Source organism: Danio rerio, chromosome 12, assembly GCF_052040795.2.
Source record: "Danio rerio strain M-AB ecotype USA chromosome 12, GRCz13ab, whole genome shotgun sequence".
In the NCBI taxonomy this organism is placed as follows: Eukaryota; Metazoa; Chordata; class Actinopteri; order Cypriniformes; family Danionidae; genus Danio; species Danio rerio.
In genome coordinates this window covers 46,489,793-46,510,865 of record NC_141032.1, presented here as the reverse complement: position 1 = coordinate 46,510,865, position 21,073 = coordinate 46,489,793, and the positions used below count along the sequence as shown (strand labels likewise).

Here is a 21,073-nt window from a genome sequence, read left to right as displayed (position 1 = left end):
CACCATCACTTTCAACTTTTTGATCAACATAAAATGGCTTCCATCCTGGTGCACTCAATGCTACAGTACAATTCCCTCACAGATTATTTCTGTATCTACAAAAAAGCTCATTCTAAACTTGTTCTATCCACTTGATCGGGTGGCGCTAAAGTCTGCCAAAACAGTAAGTCATATAATTTTTTAATTTACTTTTAATAGATAGTCATAAATCCAAGCTTTGTTATCTCTGTACGCACCGGGATGTTGCTGAAACAAAATAACACTTGTGCTTTCTAGAGAAGGACTCTTGTTTACAGTACAGATCTACATTCTGCACTTTGTTTATGAATTGTTCGGTCAGCTATTCTGATTTTCCAGTTTTCTGTTCTTGGCGGGACTTCATTCCATTCCAACAGGAAACAACAAGATAATCTTACACTTCAGTAAACGTGAGATCATTGTTTTGCTATTCCTGTTATCTCTAATAACAATAAGTTAAGGACTTTTGTGAGAGACTCAGTGAACGTCATACATACAGCGTTTGTTTCACTTTGCACAGTTTCGAGATAGGGATGCAATTGTATTGAGGTGATAGACACCTCATTTTGTGTTTTCCATGTATTGGTCTGATTGTTTACAGGTGTGCCTTATATTGAGATGAATACCAAAAGACAACCTTTTTCAATGTGGGACCAATTTCAACATTCTGTGGGAATATTAAGCTGGTACTGTCAGTAAGTAATTCCAAGTTTATAATTCAAACAGCCATGAACACACAACCTTACTTAAGCAACGAGCAGAGCCACCTGGCCATGGAGCGTCTCGGGTCGCTGCCAGGTACAGTAGTCCGATGTTGCTCATGAACTTGGTGTGTCTCAAAGCGTTATCAGTAAACTTGCATCAAGACACAGAACTACTGGCACAGTTCATGACACACCCAGGAGTGGAGCCCCAAGAGTGATATATATATATATATATATATATATATATGAAGAAAAAAACATTTATTCGCCCTCCTTTGTGTCAGGTGTGTGAACAGAACCCAGACGCAGATCAGCAATACAAAATAAAGTTTATTAATTAGGAACAAAAAACTGGACACAGAGCCCAGATAACAGCCAAAAGGGCTGGAAAAAACAACAAGCCCATGGTAGGGTAAATTAGGGATGGCTGACGTGAAACTGACGTTTCGACACAGTGTCGAGATCCCGAAGCGCAAGTGTTTCGAAACACTGCACCGAAGCATGATCCGAAACACCCAGGTCACGTGACTAAAGTGTTTCGAAACACTTGGTCACGTGACTAAAGCGATTCAAAGCATTGATCATTTCAGAGGCGTTTCAAGACCCAGAGAATCTGTGGACCGTGTGTGTGCACATTAGTGTTACTGTGTTACAAATTGGTTGTGGGTTCGAATCCCGGCTAGTCCAAATATTCCAATGTCTTGATTTTTATATTTTAATCATGTTTCTGTTTTATGGTGTAGTCTATAGGATAAAGCTGCGGATATGCCATCAATTTAGCATCATTTTTGTAACACTGTAAAACAATAATTCATATTTTTACAGTACTGTGATGGGTTTAGGTTTTGGATAGATGTTAATAAAATACAATAGGAAATTTAATTAATAATATAAATTATATTAAAATAATATAATAATATAATTATTGTTAACTTCTGGCCACAACTGTATCTGATCTAGCAACAACCCTGCTTTATGAACAAAACAATACAAATTTATTTACAAGGTGTTTATTTGTATGTCAGAGCAATGTTGAAACAAAACGATACAATAACAAAGCATTACCAACTGATATTAAAGCATTTCAAAATAACTGTGTCAGTCTGGATTTGAACCCATTAATCCCACATGGTGGTCAAGAACTCTAACCGCTCGCCTAAATCCTTTTCAGAATTGAGGCTACAAAGTGGGGTTTCATAGCTTAATTTGCTCAACTGTTCTTTGCTGAAGCTGTTTCGGTGAAATACAAATAAAACGACCACTAGGTGTCACCGTAGAGTGGTGCTTCGACACATTTGCTTCGATAGTTTCAGTGTTTCACGAAGCCTCGCTTTGCCCACCACTAGGGTAAATAGTCATTTTAAGTAAAACAAAATAAAACCAAACTGGACCGAAAACCAGACAAGCATCTAACTACATGTAGCATGAGAAACGAATCAGCCCAGACAACAGCAAACTGGGAGAATAAATAGAGGAGCAAACAAAGTCTTAAACGATGAGCTCAGGTGAAACAAATTAACAAGATGAACAGGTAACAAGACAGGCGGGGTCTAATTAATAGACAAATGAGCACATGGGGAAAGACCAAACACAAGCCATGTGCTGAACACAAAACAAATTACAGACATAAGTACACAGCTCAAGATGACTTGATGCTGTGCGCTTACAACACAGAAAAGAATACATTGTTCAAGCTAACTCAAACCAATGCACTCAAAGAGAAAACAAAAGTGTAAGAAAGTAAGAATGAAAGTAAGAATGAAATAAACATAAGACAGAACCATGACACCTTTGATTTTCTTTTTTTACTTTTCCAAATATTTCCTAAATGATATTTAACAGACTAAGAAATTTTTCTCAGTATTTCCTAGATTTTTTTCTTATGCTTAACATATTTGTTTTCATATTTCATATTTGTTATTAAAAAAAGCATTTTAAGGTCATTATTATTATAGCCACCTTAAGCATTTTTTTATTGTCTATAGAACAAACCATTATACAATGGTTATACAATGACTTATTACCCTAACCTGCCTAGTTAACCTAATTAACCTAGTTAAGCCTGTAAATGTCACTTTAAGCTGTAAAGAAGTGTCTTAAATAATATCTAGTAGAATATTATTTACTGTCATCATGACAAAGATAAAGTAAATCAGTTATTAGAAATGAGTTATTAAAACTATTATGTTTAGAAATGTCCTAAATGTTCTCTGTTAAACAAAATTTAACAGTTAATTGATGTTTGAAGGTCATGAACTTTGATTTAGAGTTGTGTAAAAACTATTGTTGCTGTTCCTATGGAGATAGCATATTTTGTTCGAGTCTAGTTAACGTGTCCTCATAACCATGGTGCTTGGGCGTACAGTATATAAACCACACACTTCCTGCTACACCACTGTAGATGAACCTGTTGGGTGAAGCTGTCAGAGGTAAGTACAACACTATCATTACTTGCGTTTATGTAATTTGTAGACCTTCAGTAAAACAGTTACATAGCTATGAATTTGTGAATAATAAATATTAATATCTTGAACAATATCTAGTAAAATATGATGTACTCTCATAATGGCAAAGTTAAAATAAATCAGTTATTAGAAATGAGTTATTAAAACTATTATTTTTAGAAATGTGTTGAATTTTTGAAAATTATTTTTTTACATTATATTTTTGTAGCATATATACTCTCTCTCTCTCTCTCTCTCTCTCTCTCTCTCTCTCTCCCTGTGTGTGTGTGTTAACAGAAGAAGGACTTCTAGGTTTGCTGTTATTGTCTCTGACTTCATCATCATGAAGTTATCTCTGGTTTCACAGCATCTGCTTCTGATAATATCAGTCTTGGCACTGAGTATGCATCTTTTAATAATGTTTAATTTTCTCTTGATGGGCTGAAGACAATACAATTAACTCATTTACATTTCTAAATATAATGTCATTTGTTTTTTCTTGAACAGCCAGGGCACAATGGACTCCTCAACCAACATCGACAGGTAAACCGATCACAAATCTTCACTATTTATTTTAAAAACTAACCTCCTTACTTCACTTCAGTGAATAAAAATAAAAAGGTATCATTTGCTCACCCTTTACTTGTTCAGAACTGTTTTGGATTTCCTTCCTCTGTTGAACACAAAAGAAGATTCAGTGTTTTAAAGAAAGCTGAAAGCCTGTACCCATTGACATCTATAGTATTTGTTTTTCTTACCATGATTACAGGTTTTCAGCCTTCTTCACAACATCTTTGCTTGTGTTCAACAGAAGAACAAACCCATACATGTTTGGAATCACTTGAGGGAGAGTAAATGGTGACAGAATTGTCTTTGTTTTGGTGAACTACCCCTTTAAACTATCTTTGAACCTTTACCTTCTGGTCGACGCTACAGAGCACTGCGCAGCAGAACAGCCCGACACAGAAACAGTTTCTACCCTCAGGCAATCAATCTCAAGAACACTTGATAATAATACTTGTGGAACAAACATCACTACTTGCCATACACTTTATACACTTATTGGTAATACTTTATTTTGATGGTCCATTTGAGTATTCGTAGACTTTCTGCTTAGTATCTGTTGATACTGCTCCTTCAACAGATATTTAACTGACTAGAAGAAACTTTGAAAATGCATGTCAACTTACATTAATGCTAATCTCAATCGCAACCCTTACCCAAATCTAACAGTCTACTTATAATCTAATGAGAATTAGTTGGCATGTAGATGCAATGCAACTTAGATTCAACAAACGGACCATTAAAATAAAGTGTGACCCACTTATTTAACAACCCACTTTACATGCCAATTTGCACATAACAGCTGCACATATAACGTTGAATATAGTAATATAGCTCTACATACACTTGTCTATTTGTATATTTGCATTCACTACTTACTGCTTTTATATATATATATATATATATATATATATATATATATATATATATATATATATATATATATATATATATATATATATATATATAATCTGTTTTTTTTTGTCCCGTCTCTGTGATTCTGTTGCACAGTAGAAGCTCTGTCACCAAAACAAATTCCTTGTATGTGTACACATACCTGGCAATGAAGCTCTTTCTGATTTCTGATTCTAAATAGACAAGTTTCTTATAGTTTCTTCCTGATTTGTGCAGTTCTGTGATGTTTTTGTTGCACATCATTACTGCATTATGGGGGTGTCACGATTTTAAATTGAAATCGATCGAAATTTATGCTTAATTTTGATTATCGAAAAATGGAATCGTCGATGCTGCCACGCCCCCATGTCAAGTCAGCTTGGCTTGCCAAGGGGGAAAAAAAACAGGCTTGTTGAAGTGCTTGTTAAACTGCAGACGCAGGAGACCCGTCGACAGAGCTTAAACCCTCTCCTCTTTCAATGAAGTCGCCGGTGTGGAAGCATTTTGAATTTCCAGTGAGTTATGTTGACAACGTTCGTGTTGTCGAAAAAAAAACACAGTTTGCAAGCTCTGCTATGTACCTATCCGCTTGTTAAGTGTGACGTCACGCGAAGCGGCTTCCGGGTCCAAGTGCTCTATTCAACTCAATGGGGAGACTCATGAAATGGTAACAACAAACGTTTACAAAACGATTTAATGCTTTCGAAAATCACGATCGCAGTATATATGTCCATGCCTAATATCCGATGGCCAGAAAGTGATAAATATTTTTTATAAATTGATAAATTTTTGGTATTTGTTATGCAGCAAGCCCAGAGATTGTTGTGTACATTACGATTTTATATAAAATTAACTTTAATGTGTGATAGGAATAAAACGTGATCATAAACGAATGATTTCTCCACTCAAATGAGTGGCGGCTTGGACCCGGAAACAGTATTACATACATCACAAACATGTCACCCCTTAACAAGCGGATTCAGGTTCGTCCGATAGACAATACCTGCATCGTGATCCTTTTCCCCGCCCCATTTGCAAATCCACTCACGAGAAGTACACACTCAGGCCCTGTTTACACTAATATGTCTTTGTTATTAAATGGCATTTTATAACGACAACGATTTAACATCCACAGTGGCGTGTAGCATTTCTGAGCAGCCCTCCTTCCTCACTACTGCTGAAAACGCACATCACGTGACCACACACACCAAATATAGGCTCAGACACAGACGCACACACACAGCCATGCGCTCGAGACAGCAGGTCCAGGCAGTCAGAGGATTGGTAGACTGCTTTAATCTTTCACTCACTTGTACTTAGTCATTTTAGCGAACACCTCAGATACTGTTGGCTGGTTCCTGTTGGTTGTGCACCTTTTTTACTGACGCCATTATAACGACACAGATCACTGCCTATTCACGAGTCCCGCAGAAAAAGTGATTGACAGGTGGTGATTATGTGTGTATCTTGCCTTTATTCATTTACTGTATGATTTGTTTATGGGTAAAACAAAGATCATGCAGGTCAGTTAGTTTAAACGGTAGGCTACAAATAATTAATTTGTTATTAATTAATTAATTATTCATAATAGAACATCGAATTAAACCGTGACTTTAATTGAATTCAATTCAATTCAGCTTTATTTGTATAGCGCTTTTACAATGTAGATTGTGTCAAAGCAGCTTCACATAAATGGTCATAGTAACAGAAACAGTGTAGTTAATTTTTTAGTGTTTAAGTTCAGTTCAGTTTAGCTCAGTTCAGTGTGATTTAGAATCGAAAATGTAATCGAATCTAGGATTTGGAGGATCGTGACACCCTTTCTGCATTATCTGTTTTTTTTTTTTTTTCCTGATGAAGAATGTGTGTGTTTGTGTGGCAAAATATTTCACCTTTAATACAATTTTTTGATTTAAGAAATGGATTTATGCAATATTTATTATTCTAAATAATTTTTTATATGTATCATTGTCTAATAAAAAAATAATCTCTGTGATTACTATACAGTACTTTACAATAAGGTTGTATTAGTTAATGTAAGTTTAATGCATCAGTTAACAGTGAACAGTTTAACAGTTTGTACAAAAATATTTAGTATTGCTGAATAAATGTGTTGGTTATTGTTAGGTCATGTTATGTAATCCATGATCAAATACATCATTGTGCTAAATAGGCTGTTAATGTAAAGAGATGCATTAGAACATGAGTAAAATAACATTAACTAAGATTATGTAATGCTAAATAATAGTCATTGTTCACGTTACCCATAATATCTACCAATAGCAAACCACAGCCACGCTTTCAATGTCCAATGGTCAAAACTAAGCCCTGCCTCTTTACAATATTTGTTTCATTTCATCACATTTTTTGTTTTAACCCCTTCCACAGTGCCCCGACGAGGTCGCACTGAGGCGCTGTTTTTCCATATGTCCATGTTTATGAATAGATTACACCAAAAAGGACAAGAGTAATCTTGAAAAACTATTTATGTAAAAAATGATATTTTCTGTAATCTTTCAATCCTTAAATATCTTTACAAATGAAAACGAATTTGTGTATTGCTGTCAATCCTGTGTGTTCTAAGCAATGTGTAAGCTTTTAAGGTGCACAACTAAGATGCTGTGCACTAGACTTTAGACCTGCTTTCAGCTGGTCAATTGCACAGGCTGTTTTAGTTCCTCAAAATAGCAACACGCCAACAATGCGCCTTAACACAACTCTTTTCTAGACCGGCACATCCATGAATCCACAAAGCGGCACAAATGGATTTACTATTTAAACAACGTGGCACAAAACAGAAAAATTAGGGTTGTGTTGGTCTAAAAAAAAGTAACACATCACACCAAACATGTCTTGCGCCTTACTGCGCCAGGTGTATTATAGGGCCCACAGAGTTTAATGAATTATTCACTGGTGTTTTTATTGTGTTTGTTTTTCAGCAACCTCCACAGTTCCATCATCAGGTAGTAAACACAATCAAATACAAATTATTTAGCTGTTCTTGTTCCCGTATCTGCCCTGGATTCTCTTTGTCCATCATGCCCTAATGTTACAGCATTAAAGCTAGTTTCTACTTATTTGTTTCTGCTAAATGTTATTGGAAAGAGAACTGCAATATGTAGTAAGATTATTGATTCATTCATTGTTGTTTTAATTGTGTTTGTAATTTCAGAAACCACCACATTGCCAGCCATCACAGATCAATCAGGTAATGTTTTGGATTTCTCCTGTGCAATGTTTTTGTACTTCACAGAAGTGTTTTATCATTTATTTTTTCTCTTCAGCGGTTGTTGCGATGACTTCTGCAGAGCCATGGACAGGTATTTACTGACTTTTACATTAATGCTGCATTCATATACGAATTGGCATACTTGTCTAATTCTGACTTCTATTTTTGACTCTTGTGTTTTATTCTCTCTGCAGCTCCAGCAATATTCTATCCATTCGGCTCGGCTGTAGGAAACACTGAATATTCTGTAATTGGTTCTGAAAGCCAAGTTTCAGTTGCTCTTTCCACCCCATTTACATTCTTTGGCCACACATACAACAGCTTATATGTAAGAATTCAGTTCCATTGCAAGTCGAAGTCTGAATGCAAATGCAGTGATTAAGCCAGATTGTGATTATTGCTTGATGTAAATTGATTTCTCATATTACAGGTTATTTATAATGGACTCCTGACATTCACAATGACAGCAATATCAGGCCCTTACTATAGTCCCCTCAAAGGACGAGAAGATTTCATTGCTGCGCTCTGGAATGACTTTGATGATTATTTCACTGGTGTGATTTCATATCAGCAGTACACAAGTGGAAGTGTGCTGAACCGCGCCACTCAGGATATAAACCAGCATTTCTCTCCAGTGAACTTTCAAGCTTCTTGGGTCTTTGTCGCCACCTGGAGGTACAATCTACAGCCAAATCCGGTAAAAGATATTTATTTTATTTCTTCCATGTCACAGACATTACAGACAGTGAATCGTGATGTAATTTGTTTTCCTTTTCTTTTTAGCAAATCTTGTTCCAAGCGGTTTTAATTTCAGGTGGTGGAGGCTCTTTCTTTCTCTTGAATTATGGTGACTGTGCTGCATTATATGAAGGAACAGAGGTAAAACATCACAGGATTTAAAATTCAATTATATATATTCTACATCAGTTCTGTATTTATTCAACACATTTGGTTTTATAGGCTGGATACGACACAATAAACTCAATAAGCAATTTTATAATTCCTGATTCAGCAAATGGCAACTACCAAAACCTCAAGAACACGACTAATGTAAATGTTACCGGCCGCTGGGCCTTCAACGCATGGGCAGGTATATAATTGGCTTTTGGATTTGTTGTGTTCACATCAGAATCAGAAAGATTTTGACTTTAACTGCACACATCTTTGTGTTATTTTGGCAGCTCCAGCAATATTCTATCCATTCGGCTCAACTCTAGGAGACACTGAACACCACGTTAATAACGATGAAAACTCATATCCTGTTTCTCTTTTAACCCCATTTACATTCTTTGGCCACACATACAACAGCTTATACGTAAGAATTCAGTTCAATTCTCTGTCAAAGTCTGAATGCAAATGCAGTGATGAGCCAGATTGTGATTATTGCTGAATGTAAATTGATTTCTCATATTTCAGGCTATTTATACTGGAGTTCTTTCATTCACAATATCACCAACATTAAATGTTGACATCAATCCTTTCGGAGGAAATGATGATTTCATTGCTCCGCTCTGGAATGACTATGATGATTATCACACTGGAGTATTCTCATATCAGCAGTACACTAATGGAAGTGTGCTCGACCGCGCCACTCAGGATATAAACCAATATTTCTCTCCAACAAACTTCAAAGCTTCCTGGGTTTTTGTTGCCACTTGGAGGTACAATCTACAGCCAAATCCGGTAAAATATATTTATTTACTTACTTATTGAGATCACAGACTTATAATATTTGAATTATGATGACATGTTGTTTCTTTCAGACAATCCTGTTCCAAGTGGTTTTAATTTCAGGCGGTGATTGGTCTTTCTTTCTAATGAATTATGGAGACTGTACTGGGTTATATGAACCAACAGAGGTAAAACAAACATACAGATTTCATTCTGTACTCCACATTAACTCTGTATGTTTCACAACATTTGGATTTCATGTTTTAATAGGCTGGATACAACACAATGAACTCAGTAAGCAACTTTGTGATCCCTGATTCAATTAATGGCAACTACAGAAGCCTCAAGAACACGACTAATGTAAACGTTCCCGGTCGCTGGGCCTTCATCTCAAACAAAGGATTAGGTAGATGTTTAGTCAGTTTTACATGCTGGTTTGTTTGCTGTACAAATGTTAAAATGTGTAATTATGTTTATGTTTCTCTTTAGAAAATATCATAGGAACCCAATTTAAGCTCACATCGTATTTAGACCTGACACAGAGTAATAATCTGGAGGCTGTTCTGCAGCAAGTAAGTCAATGGATAATTTTATTTTTAATGAACATTCATAACAAGTGGAGTTTGATGCAAACAAAAGCCAATTTTGATCTTTCTGTCCATTTGTGTTTCAGATAAAACAAGAACTGGTCAGCCGTGGGCTGTCAGGTAACTTCGAGATAAAGAAAAGACGTGTCATAAAGCAGCAGCCGTAATGAGAAAATGAAACCTCAGAAAGTCGCTGCCTTACATGAAGAAAACCTTTCAATTTAATCACCCCTCAGATTTCTAAAATACTTATACAAGATATTCACACACAATTATGTACACAAAAACTAATTATAATCAAACTTTTCTATACAGTATTCTTTTAGCTTAATTCGTAATCACTTATCGGTTTTTCTAATGCAAACTCAAGGCAATTTGTAACCTTTTGATTTAGTGGCTAATTCATATTCATTTGTATTATTTTATTTATATCTTTTAATACGATTTGCATAGGGGTCAATTTAGGGGTGGGGTTTGGGGGAACATCTGCTTTTCATATGTACTTATTCATATGAATAAAATCACATGAATTCGTACAAATTTGCTACTTAAAGTTGCTTAGTTCCTCGTAAGGAATTTCTATTTCCGATCATGCGTGTTTTATGAAATGTTTAGACATGCATCTTAAAACAGAAACGATAGAAGAAATAAAATATGAGGTAACTAAATAAATAAATAAAAAAGTTTAGAGTGTCTAAACTTTGTTATTTTGCAATGCTGGTTAACATCTTTGCCATGAAACTTCAGTCATCTCTTTTAGGACATTACTAATGAAATAGAGATTTAACTTAACTTTAAATAAGTTTGATGTTGTCTATTCAGTGCACACAAGAAAACAAAACTACATTTTTGATTGATTTAGATTTACACAAGAAGTTATGTTTTTGACAACCCAAGCTTATTCTGAAAACGTAGCCCCGCGGGCATTTCTGGAGACCGTGATTTACGTGGCCGGAGGTATATGTGGCCGCATTTCGTTTTTTCAAGCAAATGCTTAGGGGTGGTGTGACACCGCTCCTCTTCGCACTCGCCAGCTGATGGCTCACCTCCGTGTGGAGGGCTTTCCCGCCGCAACCAGTTTGTCCGGTTAGCTCGTCGTGTTACGATGGTAGAGCGGAGGCCCGGAGGAGCAGGAGCCAGCCGTGGCGACGACCGGGTTTGATTCCGGGGAAGATCGGTTCTAGAAATAATGTAGGCAGGGCTTAGCGAAGGGTCAATTGGCTCTCTGTTATTGTGATGGTGCGAGCTAGTTATACATGACCAGACAAGGTGGAGCTTGATCAAGATTTCAGATTCGAATTTGTGTTGATCACTGCAATTTGCCCGCGAGTTCCATCATACATTTACAGTTAGTCTTTAGCAGACGCTTTTGTCCAAAGCGACTAACAATTGAGGAGGAATTCAGTGATTCAACAAGGATCAGCAATACACATAAGTGCTAAAAAGAGAGAGAGAGAAGAGAGAGAGAGAGAGAGAGAGAGAGAGAGAGAGAGAGAGAGAGAGAGAGAGAGAGAGAGAGAGAGAGAGAGAGAGAGAGAGAGAGAGAGAGAGAAATGTGTGTTTCTACAGGTGGTTTGTGAAATCCACTTACCTGTGTGAAGCACACTTCATAAATGCAGTTTATTATTTTAGAGTGATTGTAAATATGTGCAAAAACTGGAGCAAGTATATGAGTTTTCTACAGGTGGTTTGTTAAGCCCTCTCACCTGTGTGAGGCAGACTCAGAATTAAAATTATTTAGGGGTAATGCGTGGTAAGGTGGGAGAAGAGGGGTCTTTGTTTTATTCACAGGTGTTGAGGTATTCTCAGAAGAAATGGGTTTTTAGTTGTCATTTGAATGATACTAGTGAATCCACAGTCTGGGTGGGAATCAGAAGATCGTTTCACCAGCATGGAGCAGTGAATGAAAATGTTTTGGAAAGTGACTTACAGCCGCTCTGTGATGGTACCACAAGGCAGAGCTCACTCCCTGACCAGAGCCTCCTGGAGACTACCTGGAGGGATGTAGGTGAAGGGTGGACACTGGATCAAACACAAATAAAAGTAGTATTACAGCTTATTACCATCAGATTGTTAAGCATAATCAAATGTGATATTCATGCCCAGAAATTAAATATTTTAGAAAGCAATGTTAGAATGTGTGTGTGTTTTACTTTAGACAACATTGTTCTTGAAGGAAAGCTTGCCTCATTCTTAGACCTAACAGATGAAGGAAACAAGCAGATTGTTTTGCAGCAGGTAACAAACACTAAAATATTTTTACAATTTAAGCACTATTAGGTTACATGGGCAGAGTTGATCTGTCTGTTCATCTTTGTTTCAGATCCAATAGAAGCTAATGAAAAAATGCCAAGCGACATGAAGTTGAACATAAAAAAGTAGAAAAGATGCTGCCGTAATACAAGTCTCTTTCAGGTGCAATATAAGTCTCTTTCAGCCGTAAAATAAGTCTCTTTCAGCCAGAATATAAGTCTCTTTCAGCCGTAATAAGTCTCTTTCAGCCTTAACATAAGTCTATTTCAGCTGTAATACAAGTCTCTTTCAGCCAAATATAAGTCTCTTTCAGCCTGATATAAGTCTCGTTCAGCCTTAACGTAGGTCCCTTTCAGCCTAATATAAGTCTCTTTCAGCCTAATATAAATCTCTTTTAGCTGTAATATAAGTCTCTTTCAGCCTAATATAAGTCTCTTTCAGCCGTAAAATAAGTCTCTTTCAGCCATAATATAAGTCTCTTTCAGCCGTAAAATAAGTCTCGTTCAGCCATAACATAAGTCCCTTTCAGCCTAATATAAGTCTCTTTCAGCCTAATACAAGTCTCTTTCAGCCTAATATAAATCTCTTTTAGCCGTAATTTAAGTCCCTTTCAGCCTAATATAAGTCTCTTTCAGCCTAATATAAGTCTCTTTTAGCCGTAATATAAGTCTCTTTTAGCCTAATATGTCTCTTTCAGCCTAATATAAATCTCTTTTAGCCTAATATGTCTCTTTCAGCCTAATATAAATCTCTTTTAGCCGTAATATAAGTCTCTTTCAGCCTAATATAAATCTCTTTTAGCCGTAATATAAGTCTCTTTCAGCCTAATATGTCTCTTTCAGCCTAATATAAATCTCTTTTAGCCGTAATATAAGTCTTTCAGCCTAATATAAATCTCTTTTAGCCGTAATATAAGTCTCTTTCAGCCTAATATAAATCTCTTTTAGCCGTAATATAAGTCTCTTTCAGCCTAATATAAGTCTCTTTCAGCCTAATATAAGTCTCTTTCAGCCTAATATAAATCTCTTTCAGCCTAATATAAGTCTCTTTTAGCCGTAATATAAGTCTCTTTCAGCCTAATATAAATCTCTTTTAGCCGTAATATAAGTCTCTTTCAGCCTAATATAAGTCTCTTTCAGCCTAATATAAGTCTCATTCAGCCTAATATAAATCTCTTTCAGCCAAATATAAGTCTCTTTCAGCCTCATATAAGTCTCGTTCAGCCATAACATAGGTCCCTTTCAGCCTAATATAAGTCTCTTTCAGCCTAATATAAATCTCTTTTAGCCTAATATAAGTCTCTTTCAGCCTAATATAAGTCTCTTTCAGCCGTAATAAGTCTCTTTCAGCCGTAACATAAGTCTCTTTCAGCCTAATATAAATCTCTTTTAGCCGTAATTTAAGTCTCTTTCAGTCTAATATAAGTCTCTTTCAGCCCAATATAAGTCTGTTTCGGGAATATGAACACAGTTGAACATCAAAAATCTAATTGATATTATGAATTAAGTGTGTTAAAAATGTAACTCAATCTTTAAATGGGAGATAAATAATCATAATAGTGATCTTACAGTAGCTTTGTGTGATCAACTGAATGAAATAAATTAAAGATATAGTAATATCCACGCTAGGTTTGTCTGCACACTCTTTAGAGTTCATTGTTGTTTTTAGATATCGTTTAGATACGCTTAAGGAAACTGTTGTGTTTGCCTGATGCAGATCTAAAATTTTGTGAATGTCACTTTACAAGGAGATTGTGTTTCATTTTCATCTTTCAACTTATTTTCTGCCCAATTACCCTAACCTGCCTAGTTACCGTAATTAACCTAGTTAAGCTTTTAAATGTCTCTTTAAGCTGTATAGAAGTGTCTTGAAAAATATTTAGTCAAATATTATTTACTGTCATCATGGTAAAGATAAAATAAATCAGTTATTAGAAATGAGTTATTAAAACTATTATGTCTAGAAATGTGATCAAAAATAATCTGCTCTCTGTTAAACAGAAATTGGGGGGAAAAAATAAACGGGGTTAATAATTCTGACTTCAACTTTATATACAGCTAGATCTGTATAACTGAATGTGGAAAAAATATTGTATATTGTATACATTCTAACTATATTTGGCAAAAATCATTGATCTTTTGCTTTTTGTCATCTTGTTATGTCATGCTTTATGCTATATCAGGGGCCTCATGTACGAAGACTTGCGTGGAAATCTTACTAAAACATTGCGTACGCACAAAGCTGTAAATGTGCGTACGCAGAAAAAAATTCAGATGTATGAAACACTGCGTACGCCGAATCTCACGCATATTCTTTTGTACATCTGAATGAACGTGAAACTGAGCGCAACATGCACGAGCACAAAACCCCTCCCTGCCTCCTCCCCTGTATAAATATGCTAATGATTATGCTAATGGAAAACCCAACGAAAAAGCAACGGCAAAATCAAGCAAAAAGAGAAACTTTGAACAGAATGTGAATTGGAGGTGCTGCTTTCGGAGGTAGACCGAAGAAAAGCGGTGTTATTTGCAAGTTTGTTCTCCGGAATTAACAACAAAAGAAAAAAATAGAGTGGGAGAGTTTAGCTGATACGGTTAACACAGTTGGGTCTGAACATCGCACTGAGTGCATTTAATAAAGAAATAGTGTGGTTTATGACTGAAAAATGTTGCGACACCCTAAGCAGTCTCAGTGGCGCACCTCATAAGAAGCATGAAATCATGTCCAGACATGTTCGAGCGTAAACTCGGCTCGAAACCAGCGTCTGATGAATTCTGTTTTTTTTTTTCCCCGCTACATATCAGATTTTGCCCACTATTTATCAAGAGAAAGACAAGTAGGAATCATCAATAAGTTTGTGCATCATATTTTATTTGCACATTTATTGAATGGAAATGTTTCTGATTCACGCATGCAAATTCATCTTCAGATAGTGTCTTTATAGCAATGTGCATGCGGTAGATCGCTCAGATTACATTGGGAAAACAGGCGACTGCTGCAATTTGCGCTTTAATGTTTAGCTGGTCAACTGTATGGTATGGAAATCTTACATACCTACTATATGAACCCGTCTCATACAGCTGCCATTGCAAGGATCAGACACTTTGTAGAGAAGAATTTAACACAACGGCCTCTAGGAGTCGCCAATGGAAATAAAACAGACATGCACAAAAAATGTGCGTACACCTGCCAGAAAGCTGCCGTGAACCTGCGCACATTCCCACGTTCAGTTCATTGTTAGTAAATCCAAACGTGAGCGATTCTGAGCGTGAAACCTGGCGTACGCAAAGTTTTTGTGCGTACGCAGCGTTGATACATGAGGCCCCAGATCTTTAAGATATTATTTTTATTTATTTTTTTAAATATTCAGGGTGATATTAAAAGTCCAGTCTGTCACATGCAGGTCTTAATTCACAAGGAGTACTGTAAATGAGGGCCAGGTAGACTTTAGATTGTTTGTATTTTTCTGTAATATTCATTTGCAAGGTGCTTTGTTTTGTTTTATTGTTGATGTCACATCCGTGCTAACATTAAACAGTTTGGGACCTTAGAATTCATTACAGTTTCACTTGTGTCAACTGAACAGGCTGACAAAAACATGTAAACATCTTTAAGAGGGAAAACAAACTGCATTCAAGTGAGTTCCTGAGGTTTGTAGAAGTGCGTTCTTTCTTTTCAGAAACCTCCACAGTAATTAGGTGATGTAGTGATTATTTTATTGGCAGGAATTTGAGATCACAAAGCGTACACAGCAGCCTCTCGTGGATTTGCAAAAACAAAAACTACAAAAGAACGTACTTCCTGGGACATATTTGACGGTCTCTAGAACTTTAGAAGTATGTTTACAGAATGAGCCTGGGATGCTTCCATCAGCACATTCTGAATGTAACAAGAAGGCTGACACAGGATCCATCTGCAGTATGTTTATTAAACTCAGTACAATCAGAAACACGCACCAAATGTTGTTATAGACACTCACATGAAGATCAGGCATTAGTAGTCAAAAGGCAGGCAGTAAACACTCATTGGTCGTTGCAACAGGCATAGATCAGGGCTGGCAGCGCAAGTCGTTAACGAAGAGGAAAGCAGAGGGTTGGGGCGGGCAGCAAGGAAAACAAGGTCAAGAGCAGTCCAGGTCAGTAACAAGAGAACAATCAGGAGACCCACTTGGTAATGTTGACAGGGCAAACAAGACTTCGCAATGAAGTGAGCGTGAATGCTGCTTATATGGGTGTGTGTGTGTGATCAGAGTCAGGTGCAGCACAATCAGATACGAGGCTTCTGGGGGATGTAGTGTTAAAAGTCCGGGGAGAGAGACCTCTGCTGGCCAGTGAGGGGAATAACTGCGACCGAGCTGGTGACACTGAACATGTACATTCTGGCTATTTTCCTTCTGTGTTCACACAGAGCAGCATTCCCGGGAAATTACCAGTAATGTTACATCTTCTGTTTCTGGAAAATTGGTGGAACGAATTTACCAAAAGTATTTTCAAAAAGTATTTTCTCATTCTGAAAAACAATTAACAAGACTGTATGTGTGAAGCGAGTAAATGTCAATCAAAGTGTTTATGTAGACTGTTATGAAGTGTTATTATAAAAACACAGAATAATTTTATACCATTAGAGGCTGGTTATATTCACACACTGTTGCCACACAGCTGTGTTTAAACCCATTATGTGAGTGATTTTTGCATAGTAGGTCCCCTTTAAAACAAAAGTGAAGTTCAAGTTCTTAAGGTATTGTGTTTGTATGTCTTTCGTTCAGTTATAAGATCCAAAAAAATGCACTCGTCAAGTGAGTTCATGACAGACATCTTTCAATCTGTCAATCTGCAGTAGTCTATAATCAGCCTACATCACAACCTGATCTGATTTCAAGTCTGATCTGTACACCGCAGACACTGCTGGAGACACTGCTTTAAACATGCCAAACTAATTTCAGATCAATTATCAGCAAACCTTAAAATATTTTTTATCTATTTAAGTAACATGTATTATAATAATTATTATTTTATGATTGTTACTGGTTTTGTGCAGTCAGATTTTGTGCAGATTCATCCCCTGTAATAAATGTGTATGATGAACGATTTATCTCTACACTGTTAAAAAAAAGTCAAGCAGTTTCATCTAATGTGTCCTGCAGGTTTTAGTTCCAACTTGCTTCAACACACCGGGATGGATGTTTCTAGAAAGCCTAGTAAGAGCTTGATTTGCTAGCCCAGGTGTGTCTAACTGACGTTGGAACTAAGCTTTGTAAGACACCGTGGACACACAAATGTACTCACTATTTACTTTCTCACAAGTGGTTCCAAACTTTTTTTTTCTTTTCTGAAAAAGGTTAGAAATCTGTATCCATTGATTTTCTATTAAGAAAACAAATACTATGGAAGTCAATGATTACTGTATATTTTATAGCCCATTTCACACATACAGACCTTTCTGGAAAAATACCGTCAATTTTCCGGAAAGGTCTGTATGTGTGAACAGGCCCTTTTTGAAAATACCGGTAAGTTCGTTCTGGCTATTTTCCAGAAAGAGAAGTTGTAACATTCCAGCTCGTGCACGTCTAGATTGTGGTATATAAGAATAAAAGCCTTTTAATATTTTCCCCGAAAAATTTAGTTGCTAAAAATTAGTCACGATTATATGTTCATCTTAATGGTAATGGTAATGGTAAGCCGTTGTTTGTTTACCTTTAAGCTTTGCGTGTGCCCATGAAACAGCCATGAGCGCCAGCACACACACATATCATGTACATCTCGATCTGCGAAGGTGTTTGTTTGGTTGTATGTTTTCATCGAAGTTGTTCACAATACTGGTCCATCCACAGAGTTTGTAATGTAGTCAAATGTTTACAAATACAAGCGCAGCTGTTTAAAGGTCATTTCTGGTTAATGATGTGAGAATTTACCGCTATTTTTAAATGGATGTGTGAAAGTTTTTCTCCTGAAAAATTCCATAACGTCCTGTGTGAACAGTGCTTTTTTTTAATTTACCGGTAAAGTCGTTCTGGAATTTTTTCAGATATTTACCGGCATCACTGTGTGAAAGGGTCTAATAATTTTTCAAAACATTTTCTTCTGTGTTCAACAGAAGAAAGGCACTCATAAAGATGTGTGTCAAGTGAAGAGAAAGTAAATGATGACAGAATGTTCCGTTTTGGGGCAAACTATTCTGTTAATATAGCATAAATGATTAAATATGCAGAAGAAATCCTTTATTTACACAATTTTATAAGATGCTGTATCCGTATTTTTTATTCCCACTTGTCAGAGATACAATGCCATATTGTGCACTTCTGTGTCTTTTTTGTTGTCTTTACTACTGTTGAAGGAATGTCACTACACAAGCAGAACTTGAATAGTGTCCGATCTTTGCTTTCGTAGATCACCTTTATCATGTAAAGTACACTGTAACAATATCTGGAAATGATCAGTTTTCCGCATGTTTTGGTTAATGGGTATTTTTTGTTCTTTTTTCATTTTTCTATGCTTTTGAATAGCATTGTGTTACCGTGATCTTTCCTCCAACAAACATTTGATGCTGAAAAGATGACTTTTTATTAACATTTTAATAGTTTAAGGTGATATATTGTGTGAGTTTGTGCTGTAATTGCAGAACTAAACCTATAAATGTACTGTACTTACTTTTTCTGTTGTTTGACAGATTTTATTCTCTACATATTCATTCTTTTATTCTTTTTTTTAAGCTTAGTCTCTATTTCAGAGGTTGCCACAGGGGAATGAACATCCAACCATTCCAGCATATGTTTTATGCAGTGGATACCCTTTCAGCCGCAATTTAGTTTATTCAACAATTTAGTTTATTTAATTCACCTATAGCGCATGTGTTTGGACTGTGGGGGAAACCGGAGCACCTGGAGGAAACCCACATCAACAAACTCCACATAAAACTGCCAACTGTCCCAGCAGGGACTCGAACCAGCAACCTTCTTGTTAACCACAGAGCCACCGAGCCACCCCTTCTCTACATATTGTAGAATATCATTCATTCATTAATTTTCTTGTCGGCTTAGTCTCTTTATTAATCCGGGGTCGCCACAGCGGAATGAACCGCCAACTTATCCAGCAAGTGGCCCTTCCAGCCACAACCCATCTCTGGGAAACATCCACACACACCTTCACACACACACACACTCATCCACTACGGACAATTTAGCCTACCCAGTTCACCTGTACAGCATGTCTTTGGACTGTGGGGGAAACCGGAGCACCTGGAGGAAATCCACGCAAACGCAGGGAGAACATGCACACTCCACACAGAAAAGCCATCTGAGCCGAGGCTCGAACCAGCGACCCAGCAACCTTCTTCCTATGAGGCGACAGCACTATCTACTGCGCCACTGCTTCATCCTATTGTATATTGTTTACAGGAGGAAAATAACTGTGCATATATACAGTTGAAATCAGACTTATTAGCCCTCCTGATTTATTAGCAACCCCTTTCCCCCAATTTCTGTTTAATGTAAAGAATATTTTTTCCCAACACATTTAAACATAATAGTTTTAATAAATAATTTTCTAATAACTGATTTATTTGTACTTTGCTTTGATGACAGCGCATATCTTACTAAAGATTTTTCAATATACAAGCAACCAGATTAAAGTGCAATTCAAAGGCTTAATTAGGGTAATCAGGCAAATCGTTGCATTACAGTAGGTTATTCTGCAGACAATCAAATATGTATTGCCTAAAGGGGCTAATAATATTGACCTAAAAATAGGTTTCAAAATAGTAAAACCTGCTTTTATTCTAGCCAAAATAAAACAAATAAGACTTTCTCCAGAAGAAAAAATATTCTGGGAAATACTGTAAAAAATTAATTTAATTTAACTAATTAAACATCATTTAGGAAATATTTATTTAAAAAAATAATTTACAGGAGGGTAAATAATTTTTTCCTTTAACTTATAATCGTTTTGAATAATCGTGATTACAATTATGAGTAAAATAATTGTTATTTTTCGTGATAATCGTGATCATGATTTTTCCCATAATCAAGCAGCCGTACGACTAATTCAAATGGGGCATCAGCGTCAATGCTTCCCATTCACTTTGAATATGTGACATCGCCGAACTGAACTGTGGATTCGTTGGCGCCCCTTCAGCAACGTTGCCCACTGTTAGATATTTTTTAACTTTTTAAGTCCCAACAGAAGCATCAGCCAATCAGATCGCTTTATGCAAATACCTCAGCTCAGACAGTAGCCGACTGCAGACTAATTTCATTGGCTGATGCGGCTATGACAATCACATCAGCCTCAACTTCAGACACGACCTTGGTCAAGTGTTGACGCTGGTGACCTGTGTGTATGCACAATATCCACCAATTCACACGGAGCTTCAGCGTCAACGCTTGACAGAAGGCGTGTCTGAAGTTGAGGCTGACACGATCATCATAGAAGCATCAGTCAATAAAAATTAATCAGTTACTGTCTGAGCTGGTGTATTTTCACACAGCAATCTGACTGGCTGACGCTTCCATCGGCAGTTGAGAAAGTCTTAACTACTGCAGTGAGCAACGCCACTGAAACAACACTGAAGGATCCACAATGCAGTTCGGCAACGCCTGATGTCACCCACTCAAAGCGAATGGGAAGTGCTGACGCCCCGTGTGAATGGGATGTAATGCTTGATTCACACGGGGCTTCAGTGTCAATGCTTAACCGAGGATGCGATCGTCATAGC

General features: G+C 36.7%; 1 protein-coding gene across 1 annotated transcript; it reads left to right on the top strand.

Annotated features, from left to right (window-relative positions):
• The first annotated feature begins 3,049 nt into the window (after positions 1–3,049).
• On the top strand, positions 3,050–12,240 carry si:ch211-182p11.1. Its single transcript, XM_087276934.1, has 16 exons — positions 3,050–3,151; positions 3,464–3,567; positions 3,674–3,709; positions 7,564–7,587; positions 7,797–7,832; positions 7,909–7,944; positions 8,048–8,181; positions 8,284–8,550; positions 8,637–8,732; positions 8,814–8,943; positions 9,035–9,168; positions 9,270–9,536; positions 9,617–9,712; positions 9,795–9,930; positions 10,014–10,096; positions 10,198–12,240. Exons 2-16 carry the CDS (start codon positions 3,510–3,512, stop codon positions 10,276–10,278), a joined length of 1,614 nt encoding a protein of 537 aa, XP_087133060.1. The 5' UTR covers positions 3,050–3,151; positions 3,464–3,509; the 3' UTR covers positions 10,279–12,240.
• Positions 12,241–21,073: the final 8,833 nt, after the last annotated feature.